This window comes from Cricetulus griseus, chromosome 4 (genome assembly GCF_003668045.3).
Source record: "Cricetulus griseus strain 17A/GY chromosome 4, alternate assembly CriGri-PICRH-1.0, whole genome shotgun sequence".
Taxonomy (NCBI): Eukaryota; Metazoa; Chordata; class Mammalia; order Rodentia; family Cricetidae; genus Cricetulus; species Cricetulus griseus.
This window is the reverse complement of record NC_048597.1, coordinates 72,235,658-72,247,201: the sequence shown is the minus strand read 5'-3', so window position 1 is coordinate 72,247,201 and position 11,544 is coordinate 72,235,658. Positions and strand designations below refer to the sequence as shown.

The 11,544-nt window shown below is 49.2% G+C and overlaps 1 protein-coding gene across 1 annotated transcript in view; it reads right to left on the bottom strand.

Moving 5' to 3' along the window:
- The window catches only part of Ppil2 (peptidylprolyl isomerase like 2), a 29,846-nt gene that overhangs the window by 3,981 nt on the left and 14,321 nt on the right, over positions 1–11,544 (bottom strand). Inside the window, exons 8-20 of the mRNA XM_027413213.2 lie at positions 10,854–10,943; positions 10,584–10,659; positions 9,161–9,321; positions 7,287–7,362; positions 6,775–6,881; positions 6,298–6,387; positions 5,940–5,973; positions 5,253–5,370; positions 1,891–1,947; positions 1,228–1,300; positions 1,078–1,140; positions 800–936; positions 374–494 (exon numbers count right to left, since the gene is read on the bottom strand). Coding sequence (XP_027269014.1) covers positions 398–494; positions 800–936; positions 1,078–1,140; positions 1,228–1,300; positions 1,891–1,947; positions 5,253–5,370; positions 5,940–5,973; positions 6,298–6,387; positions 6,775–6,881; positions 7,287–7,362; positions 9,161–9,321; positions 10,584–10,659; positions 10,854–10,943 — 1,179 coding nt within the window. The 3' untranslated portion in view covers positions 374–397. The remainder of the gene's footprint in view (positions 1–373; positions 495–799; positions 937–1,077; positions 1,141–1,227; positions 1,301–1,890; positions 1,948–5,252; positions 5,371–5,939; positions 5,974–6,297; positions 6,388–6,774; positions 6,882–7,286; positions 7,363–9,160; positions 9,322–10,583; positions 10,660–10,853; positions 10,944–11,544) is intronic.

Here is an 11,544-nt window from a genome sequence, read left to right as displayed (position 1 = left end):
ATTCATAAATCTCTTTTGAGACACTCTTCCCTGTGTAGCCCAGGTTAGCCTTGAACACTCAACCCTCCCACCTTGGTATTATGCTGTATTATAGCAGCCCCTTGATAATCTGTATTTCTAAGAGGATACAAAGCTGGTAGCACTAGAGTACACAAGCCATCCTGAGGCAGAGGCATCTTGGGTAGGGGTAAAGGATACAGCCTTCCTCACTAACCCAAGACAGGTCCATTGGCACCAGATGAGGGATGAGGAGGCCAGGGGCCCCAGGGGCCAAAACTAGACCCAGCCACAGGCAAGAGGTTTATTGGCTCATAGCCCAAACTGACAAGGGCAGACAGAGACAGACCCTGAAGCCCACAGCCCTGCACCATACCAGGATTCATGAGCCAGCCTGCTGCTACCAGGAGCTGAAGTCCCCAAAGCCCCGGCTGGGCTTCTTCTTGGCCATGGGGACAGCCGTGCTGGTTGATGGCTCTTCCTCTGCTGCTCGTTTCCTGAGACACAAAGAAAGCTACTCCAGTTGGCACCAAAGAGTCAGGTGCCCATACTGAGTCCTCTGCTGAAGCACCATACAGACAGCTTTCTCTTCAGTGTCCTCTCTACAAAGTGCTGCTCCCACTGTCCCAACCATTAAAGCATCGTTGGCCTGCACAGGGGCCTTGTCTAGACCCCTTAGCTGTAGTCTCCAGTCTGGTCTGTGGTGTTCTTGCCACCACCTGGTCACCCCCAAGGAGCACTATGAAGAGAGGTCCCAGCTTCCAGAGAAAGAGGAGAGATGCCACTCATCAAGCATACTCACGTGGCTGCTGGGTTGATGTACTTGCCCACCCCCTGGCGGTATGTCTGGGGGCCCTGCTTCCCAGGCTGGGACTGGCTCAGCTTGACCTTAGCCTCTGGATCCACTTGCTGCTGTGTCTTCTTCCGCTCTTGGGCAATCTGGGGATATAGCAAAAATATATGTCAAAAATGGGGTCTTCTCACTCCTAGCTAGGAGGGAGGGCAGTGTCTGACCCAGAGCCTCGGGGTGTGTCCACCTGCTCCCAACCAACGACATGACTTGCCTGGCACCTTCCTCACCTGGGCATCAGCCTCCTCATAAGGATCCACAAACACTGTGGTTGCACATATACACACTTCCTCCTGATGGAAGAAAGGCTCTATGAATAGGTAGCAGATTCCCCCAGCCAGCACCCAGTAGGCAGTGGTCTGTTCTCCCTTGGTACATACCTTAGGACGGTCAGTTTTGGGGTCACTCTCCACATTCTCCATAGCTGTCAGTGTGTCAAAACCCCCAACAACCCTGTAGCAGAGGGACAGAGCTGGGTCTCTGTGTACCCTGAGCAGAGTCAAGATCTATGGCAGTGTCAAGACACATTAGGAGGAGGACTGGCAGACAGTGGAGGGCCTCGGAGGCTACACTAGTCACCAGGCAGGACAGGATGAGCCAAAGCAGAGGAGGGGGCAGCAAACCACACTCAGCCGTTTGCTGACTAAAATCTTATTTGTTTCCATACTTTGTTTTCTTCCAGTTTGCTAAGGCAGGGTCTTAAATAATCCAGGCTGACTAGGAACTAACTGATCCTTTGTACCTAGCTCTCTTTCCCCCCATAACTTTGTAACTGAATCATCATCACAGAGTGTGTCCTTTAGGAAAATCTGCTGACCCTCAGACTATGGGCTGAGGAGAAAGGGGAATGTGCTTCAGACACCCAAAAAGGTGCCCTGAGAAGGAAGAGGAGCTAGAGCCGCCTGGGCCTCCTCTCCTTGGCTCCACAGGCCTGAAGAGCCAACCTTCCTCCACAGAAATACCCACAGTCCTCACCGGGGACTGCATGAGGATAATCCCCAGGTCCACACTGCACTGCGAACATGCACAGCATCTGCTCTTACCGTCCGAAGATAGTGTGCTTCTTATCCAGGTAAGCACAGGAGCGAAATGTGATGAAGCTGGGGAAAGCACATGGAGGTCAGGGAAGCAGCAGGCTGGGCCACCCAGCATACTCTAGTTGTAACAACGACTGCTCCTCAGTGGAAGCCACCTGCCCTTTCCCAAGTAAATCCAGACCTCTGGAGAAATCCCAGAGCTCGGCTGCCAACATCCCATGAGAGCCAAGCAGGAGACAGTGGAGGCTTGAGCTCGCTATCCAACTATCTTCAGGAGGCAATGGTTAGGGGTGAAGTAAACAGGCCATGTATGTGCAGCCTGGAGGGAGCCCTAGACTATAGCCTATAAGTGGGTGACAGCAGAACGCTGGAAGACATCAGACAAAAGGAGGAAAGTACAGCTGGGTGTGGTGTGGGGACTCACAGTGAGCCCTCATCCCTGAATAAAATAAATACTATGGAAAGCAGGAAGTTTATGGGATGGGTTGCAGTGCAGTCCCTACACAAAGTGGTACATGAACTCAGCCCTATTGTGACAACAGGACACAAGCCTCATCCTGACAGCCCACAGAGACCCTTCAGTGAGTAATGAAGATGCATCACCCTGCAAGCAAGGGCACTCCTAAGGTCACCAGGCAAGTCATGGAGCCCACACCTATGCACAGTCTAAGCCTTCACACTAGCTGAACTCCTGTTATTGCCATTGGAACAAGGGCTCATTGGCTATGCTATGGAACCAAGGATGACTGAATTGATCAGACCTAGCTCTCTTGAATTTCTAACATAATAAAGGAAGCTAGAAAAAGAATGAAATGAACCTGGAAAAAAAAAAAAAGAGGCAAGTAAAAAAACAACAAAAATGCAACTGGAATATTTAGGTTTTGTTCAAGTTTTTGAAGAGACTGTAAGGAAATGCTGACAAAGGAAAGCTGTCACATGTCCTGGAGAAAGGGCTCAGCAAACAAAAGTGAGCGCAGCTCTTTCAGGGTACAAACTCAGCCCGTGCCAAAAGAAAATGACTCTACGTGCACACCTCTCCTAGCCATACAAAGCAGCAACAGCTCAGTCACATGACTAGAGACAGATTTAAAAACTAGACCTCTGACAACAGAGCCACCTATCCTGACAAATGTTAGACTACAAAATCACATTTCATTTGGAGCAGGACACACATGTGCCTACCTCCAACACCCAGTGACAATGTGACTGATGTGCACATGGGAAGTTGAAGATGTCTCCTCTTCTGATAAGTTCAAAAATCTACAAAGAAACTCTTCATATAAACTTAGGAGAAATGACTCTGCAATTAAAAGCACTGGCTGCTCTTCCAGGACAAGAGTTCTATTCCCAGTACTTACACTCACAATCACCTATAACTTCAGTTCCAGGGACCAGGCCCTCTTCTGTCCTCCTCTGGCATCAGGCACAAACTTACATGCAGTATACAGACATACACGTAGGCAAAACACCCATACACATTAAAAAAATTTGGTTTTGTTTTTCAAGATAGAGTTTCTCTGTGTAGCTTTGGAGCCTTTCCTTGAACTCACTCTGTAGACCAGGCTGGCCTTGAACTCACAGAGATCCGCCTGTCTCTGCCTCCCAGATGCTAGGATAAAAGGCATGTGCCACCACCGCCTGGCTAAAAAATTTTCTTAATTTTTTTTTTTTTTTAAGATTTGATTGTAGGGGCTGGAGAGCTGGCTCAGCAGTTAAAGAGCACTAACTACTCTTCTGGAGGACCCAGATTCAATGCCAGCACCCACATGGCAACTCACAACTGTCTGTAACTCAAGATCCAACACCGATACCCTCGTACAGACATACAAGCAGGCAAGACACCAATGCATATTAAAAAAATTAAAAAAGAGGATTTGACTAGCTGTGTGATGGCCCACACCTGCAATGTCAGTACTCCAAGGCAGAGTTCTAGTACAACCAACCAGGGCTACATAATGAAACTTTGTATCAATATAAGTTGGCATGGTGGCCCACACCTTTCATCCCAGCACTCAGGAGGCAGAGGCAGGAGACTCTGAGAGTTTGAGGCCAGTCTGGTCTACAGAGGAGTTACAGGACAGCCACGGCTACACAGAAAAACCCTGCCTTGAAAAAAAAAAAAAAAAATCAACAAATACTAAAATTCCTTTGTATAACATTATCCAGGAAGTCAGAAGATCCACATAAAGAAAATGACAAAACTGAGCTGACAAGCTGGCTTGGCATGTGAAGACACCTGCTGTGTTAGGCCTGGCAGCCTGGATGTGATGACTGGATGCCATGGTGGAAGGACAGTCCTGACCCTACAAAGCTGTCATCTGACCTCCACACGCACACTGTGGCATGAATACCCTCACATAAAATAAGCTGTAATCAGCTGTGATGGGGCATGGTTTTGTCTTTTTTTAAATGATAGCCACCTTTAAAGATACCTTTCATAAACAAGATAGTTAAAGAAGAAATGGACAGAACATTTTTTAAAGATTTTTTTTTATTATTATTTTATGTGCATTGTCTGTGTGAGGGTGTCAGATTCCCTGGAACTGGAGTTATAGAAAGTAGTGAGCTGCCATGTGGGTGCTGGGAATTGAATCCACATCCTCTGGAAGAACAGCCAGTGCTCTTAACCACTGAGCTATCTTTCCAGTCCTGATGGTGAAAGTTTTTAAACACAGCACCCAGTATACAGAGACAGGCAGAAACCAGCCTGGTGTACACAGTGAGTTCCACAAGAACCAGGACTACATAATGAGAACCGGTTTCAAAATATTTTTTAAAAAAGAAAATAACAAAACTATACTCCATAGATAAAAGATATACCCTGGATGGAGACAGTTCTCAATGGTAGAACATGTATTTAGCATGCACAAAGCCTTGGGTTCACACCCCAGCACAAAAAAGAAAAAAAAAAAGACATATCCAGGAGAATTAAGCCACATTATTTGATTAAGATTTGATGAAGAATAGAATACAATACAAACCTATTCCAAAACACAAGACCAGACATCCAAGAGCCTTACCACCCACCACCACACACACTGGGCTCTGATAAGCCAGAGCCTTAGTACCTCTTCCTGGCCTTTTGTCCTCAGAATACCTCCTCCCAAAGCACTGGACCAGCAACCTTGCATGGCACCTGGTACCCACACACTCCTGGTTTTCCTGTTGGACCCCAAGAGGCCTTTGGGAACCCACTCATGACCACTATTCTACCAGCTGACTTGGGCTCCTTTCCTGGAGACGCCTGTGCTCCACCTGACTGAACACCCCCTTGCTTGGATTTGACTTGGGCCCAGCACAACCTTTAGGGACAACGCCAGGCGCTTTGCAAACCATCCTAGCAGCTGAGCAAGAAAAGCTGGACTCACAACTGAGACTTGTTGGTGTTGGGCCCCGAGTTGGCCATGCTGAGCACTCCACGGCCTGTATGTGAGAGGTTGGGGCGGAACTCATCTTTGAAAGGCTTGCCCCAGTAGGACTCTCCACCTGGAACAGAAGAGCAGAGTCAGTGGTCAGCCACAGAGCCTTGTCCAGAAGCAGAAGACAGCGACCAGGCCCTGAGACACAATTCTTGATGACCCCTAGATCCTAGTGCCTTCCTCAAGCTGGAACTGCTCACTCACCCTGTGGGCCAGGGGCTACAGGGCCAAAGATACAAGGCATCATTCAAACACATGGATGGAAGTCATACTTGACCCATGCAGCTGAAAGCTTGGGGAAAAGACTATTATGCCCTGTAAGGGCCATGGGGCCACCTTATATTATTATGACAGGAGGGCATGGCCAAACCTCCTGTCAATGAGCAAGCAGGTGGGTTCCTCTGTCTTGTTATGGTAAGACCCCAGGCTTAAGAAAGAAGAAATGATCCTCACTGTGGGAAAACTAGGGCATGCCCAGGTGGCCCAGGAGGCCAGACACTGAGTTGCAAGCCACCCCCCACCCCCGACTGAAAGACTCCACATCTAGGGCTCTTCAGCAGACCCAACTTCCCGCCAGGCCCCATAGTACAGCTACATGCATTACTCCAACAGAACAGGCCTGGCACCAGCACTTACCTGTGCCTGTACCTGTGGGGTCACCGCCCTGGATCTGCAAAAAACAAAACTCAGTGAGGTCACCGGCTCTGATGCTGCCTATCACCCACTGCTCATGCGGCCTACTAACGGGACAGGCTTCCCAATGGCATGTGCTGCAGTGAGGACAGGGACCTCCTCTCTGACCCCCAGGTCTTCCAGGGCAAGCACTCAAGAGCCAGCTACAGGATCCCTGGCACAATATACACCTGAAGACCTTATCCTGGACACACATAGCCTGAACCAGGTGTCTCTGACAGGGCAGGTACAAGCCCATTTGGTCACGGATGCTGCCCGTGTCATCAAGCATCTATGGCCAGCACCAACCTGTACCACTCACCACAAAGTTCCTGATGGACCTGTGAAAGATGGTGCCGTCATAATACTGTTTCTTGCAGAGCTTGATGAAGTTTTCACAGGTTTTTGGTGTCTGTAAAATATCCCAATATTCTATGAGGCACAGTGGTCAACAGCACAGTTACAATGACAAGTAGCCCTTTAATCACACCAGGAGCAACTGTCTGCAGACCTTGCTTCATTCAGTCTGACCTCCAAAAGCTAAACAACAGAGTCCTACAGCCATGTGACACATGGCAGAGCAGAGCCAGTCCTGTTCCTAGGATCTGCATACACACCCAGCAACAGCAGCCAAGGAGGTGTGCTATGTTGCTTAAAGTCCAGGGAAGGAAGCCAGGGCACACTGGTTCTCAGCTGGAGTCAGGCACGATTTCTTCAAAGTAAACTAACTACAGCCCCACATTTAAGACATGGCTACTCAAATACCCCAGAAACCACCTGGGAACAGCCACATACTCACCAGGTCACAGTGCAGCTCTAGGTTAAGGTCGCCCTTGTTGGTGTGTAGCCTCACATAGCCCTTCTTCTTCACAAACTGGTAGCGCAGTACATCTTCATCAATGACGGCTGCAAACAAGCCCTGAGCTCTGTACGTGCTCTGTACCTGAGGTAGCACCTCCACTCAGGCCCATGGCCTGTCACACAAGATCTGCACCAATGAGCCTCCCCCAGCTCTGAGAAGAATGCAGGAGCCATAGGCTAAGGGAGATCATATCAAGGACAATATGATGCTAGAGGCTCTAGGGACCTGAGAGCAGAGCACTTCAAGACAAGGGCAAGACCTTATGGTCAGAGTTCCTCCTGACTCAACACCAAGCCCACCTTCCTTCCACAAAGCACCCCCACCACAACTACTGACCACCAGACTCCAAGTGAAGGCACAATAGGGATGCTGAGGCAAGTAAGCAGGAAGCCCTAATTGCTCCCAATGTGAAGTCTGTCCCAGTGAACAGAAGACGTAGAGACAGCTACCTGCTTCATGCGTGGTCTCAGGTACCATGGCAGTAGAGGTGAAGGACGCACTGACCTTTCCCGTGGAATAGTGGGCCTGCAAGAAAACCATGTGTGCTGGGCGTTGGTGGCACATGCCTTTAATCCCAGCATCAGGACGCAGAGGCAGATGAATCTCTGAGTTCGAGGCCAGCCTGATCTACAGAGAGAGTTCCAGGACAGGCTCCAAAGCTACAGAGAAACCCTGTCTGGGGCTGGGGTGGGGGTGGGGGGACGGGACAACAATTGAAGGCTTAGTTGAGGGATTCAGAGCCCAAGGCCTCAAACAGGTTGAAACTAACAATATTAAGTCAAGACAGGAAGAACCTCACAGGTGTAGCCTTCTCCCAAGACAGGAATAAGAAGGCACCTAGAAGTTTATTTCTAAAAGTTTCTTTTCTGTTTGTTTTTTGTTTTTTGAGATACAGTTTCTTTGTAGCCCTGGCTGTCCTAGAACTCAGAGACCTGTCTGCCTCTGCCTCCTGAGTGATGAAATTAAAGGCATGCACCACCACACCCAGCTGGTTACTTTCAAAAAAAAAAAAAAATTATGTTGCCGGGTATGGTGGTGCAGCCTTTTGTCCCAACACTCTGGAGTCAGAGGCTGTCAGATTGATGAGAGTTCAAGGCCAGCCTGGTCTACAGAGTTCCAGAAACAGCCAGGGCTACACAGAGAAACCCTGTCTCAAAAAACAAAAAACAAACAAAATGATTTTGTGTACATGTGTTCTGCTTGCATGTACATCTTTGTACCACGTGCATGCCTGGTGCCCTCAGAGATCAGAAGAGGGAGTCAGAGTCGGATCCCCTGAATGGTTGTGAGCTGCCATGTAGGTGCTGGGAACCAAACCTGGGCTCTCAATAAGGACAAAAAGTGTTCTTAACCACTGATCCGTACATATTATGGATCAGTAACATATTACTAACCCAGTGATATTATTTTCAGTAAACACATGATCTCTTCAATGGGGGAGGAATTTTTTTTTTTCCATATAAAGGGAAGAAAAAATAAGAGAGGACAGTTCAACATGACAGTACCAAGAGGTGCAATGCCCATGTTCAAATAGGGAAATTTTTTTGAGGGGGGGTTCAAGAGAGGGTTTCTCTATGGCTTTGGAGGCTGTCCTGGAACTAGCTCTCGTAGACCAGGCTGGTCTCGAACTCACAGAGATCAGCCTCCAACTCACAGAGATCTGCCTGCCTTTGCCTGCCGAGTGCTAGGATTAAAGATATGCACCACCACCACCCGGTTCAAACAGGGAAACTATAGACAATGAACTTTATTTAATTTTCCAAATTTTCCTGGGTAACTCCCTATATGGGAGACCCACCTCTGCCTTTCCCATGGCTGAGGCTTTCTAGGCTCGGCCTAAATGGGAGGACAGCACCTATCAGCTAAATGTGCTGGAGAAATTCCAGCAAACACAGACAGTTGCAGACAGGACCTCGGGCAGACCAGCACCTGCGCCCCAGGTAAGGCCTAAGCAAGGTCAGAGACCTCAAGACCCTGGCAGTCCCAGCCCCCCCTTCCATCTGTCCTGAAATGGAGAAGCCGCCTCTGAACATCAGACTCACGGTAGTTTGGCATTGAAGCCTGGGTCAGAGCCCACAGCACAAAGCAGACCTACTTCTGCTGATCCACTGCTGCCACAGGACCCCAGCTTGTCAAACATTCCTCCACCCCAAAAGTGTACTACGCCCTTCTGATTTGTTTGGAGCCAGGTCACCTCAACAGCCCTGGAGGGCCCCACAGGACTGGGAGGGTCCCAACCACCACACCTCCAGGTCCATCTCTGTTAGCACCTTCCCCAGCATTTTACCACTGGTCAGAGGCAGAGACAGAGCAACCCACTCACAGCATTCAGTTGGTCCACCTTCCTCTTCTCAGGTGCCTTCATGGTGGCTGCTAAAATCTCATCTCCTTTGAACTCTTTGTAGAGCTCCTGTAGTGTCTCTCGGGTCTCAGCATTTGTATTTTTCAAGTAATAAGATGGGTCCTGTTTGGCCTTTTCCTCATCTACAAAACAGGGTATGGACACTGAGTAGCCAAGACAGCAGGCAGCCAAGGCCCCAGAGGCTCAAGATGAACACAACAGGAATAGAGCTGGAACTGGCCACATGGCAGAAGCTGTGGGTGGCTTGACTAAGACAGGCTTCTCTGGCCATAGCACAGCCAGAGCTTACTGCCCTGGGGCATCTGGCAGTAGCATTAGTGGGTGCAGTAAGGTGGGACACACACAGAACACAACATCATGGGGCCTGGCTAGAGGGGTTTCCCTCATACAGTCAATGGGAGTATCAGGATGGTTCAAACGCAAGTGTCGCTGTCCTCTGTATCTACCTGTATTCTACAGCCTTTTCAAAATGTTTTGCTTGTGTGATTTTAAACGCGCTTCTCGCTTTTGTGTGTGGGGGGGGGGGGGGGGGTCTCAAGACAAGGTTTCTCTGTGCAGCCCTGGCTGTCCTGGAACTCACTCTGTAGACCAGGCTGGCCTTAACTCAAAGACTCACCTGTCCCTGTCTTTCAAGTGCTGAGATTAAAGGCGTGCCCTGCCACTGCCCAGCTAAAAGTGCTTACTTCAAAGGAAGGAAGAGTTTGGAGTATTTCATATAAGAAATGCTTCATCTATGCCATACGCTGCTTGCCAGGCCACTTACTGGGCAGTGAGCATCCCTAGGCCTGGCCTCTTAGTCTCCTGAGTTCAGTTATTCCTGAGTTGTTCTACCTCCCTAAATCCTGACTGGTCCACAGTGTACATTATAAAGGTCAGAATACTGCTTCCTGCTAAGGTGGGCCAATAAAGCTCTGGCCATGAGGGAACTGGAATTGATATGTAAAATAAGATTGTTTCCAATTTAAATAAAATTTATTTAAAAAAAAAAAAAGCTCTGGCCATGAGTCTAGCTGGCTCCTTGGAATGAAGAGCAAGTCCAGAAGCTTCAGCCGCTCCATTGTATGTTACAGTGTGATCAACGGCATGGGCCAAACACAGCACCCTACAAAGTCTGATGTCACCCAGTCACCCACAGTCTCACTTGTCCTGGAAAGGGCAGCAGCCAACAGGAATCCAAAAAAACCACAGGGCCCCCAGAGCAGAGGAAGGGAAAGAGAGGTGTCCTGGTGTTTCCAAGACTACAGCCAGCAGCTTCTCTGACCACCTGGAGCCTGACAGACATGGTGGTGTATGCATGCCTGTAACCCCAGCACTTAGAAGGAAGAGCTCACCCGAGAAGGAAGCACACCTCCACTTTACTTGCAGCAGCCTCAGTTGTCCATACCTGGATCTATGACTTTCATGTTGTTCTTCACATGGAAGAAATTGGAAACATTGAATTTGTCCAGATTGGTGGGGTCCTGTGACAAGAAGAGAACACTCAGGAAGAAAACCAGGCCTGTAGCAAGCACCTGCTGCCGACGGCAAGGCTTGACAGGTGCCTGCAGGGAGCAGTGGCCACGGGTGCTGTGGTACAGAAGATCACCAAGCCTCATGAGGAGAGCTGAAGGCAGAGCTGGGGGTCAAAGTGAGGCACTCACTGTGAAGCACTTACCTGCAGGGTGATGATGTCTTGCCTGGAAAAGGGCTCATCAGTCAATAGGTCCCTCAAGTTCTTGGCCTTGATGTTTAGCTGCTCCACTGCCTACAGCAGGACAGAGGTGTCATGAGCCCTCTGTCATGGCACAGAAGAGGGAACCCAGCATACAAAGAGCCAATCTGGGGTGCACATCTCAAATGCTCCCACTTTCCTGGCAGAGACTAGCTAAACCAACCTGGCTGCTCCAGACAAGAGGTCTAACATGGGCTCTTCTGCATCACAGACTGCTTCTTGCCCTGGTCTGATCAGTGAAGGAAGATAGATCCTGTACCTCCCATCAATCTGACACCTCCTCCTTCCTAAGAGCCTGGCCTCCCCTTTCTCCCTATACTCCCAGGGTCCTTTCCAGAGTCTGGTCTATGCTGAAGACAGGGAAGACTCCCTGGGATGCAAGGAATCCTTGCTTAGGCAGCCCCAACTGCCTTCGTAGGTTTCAGGTCCAAAGCCACCAGAGTCACCTAGGTTCTTTTTTTTAACTCCCGGAGACAGTTTCTCTGTATAACAGGACTGGCTGTCCTAGAACTCCCTCTGTAGATCAGACTGGCCTCAAACTCACAGAGAGCAGTCTGACTCTGCCTCTGCCTCCTGAGTGCACCACCACTGTCCAGCTGAGGTCACCTGATCTTTATTTTAAGGCCTCAAAAAG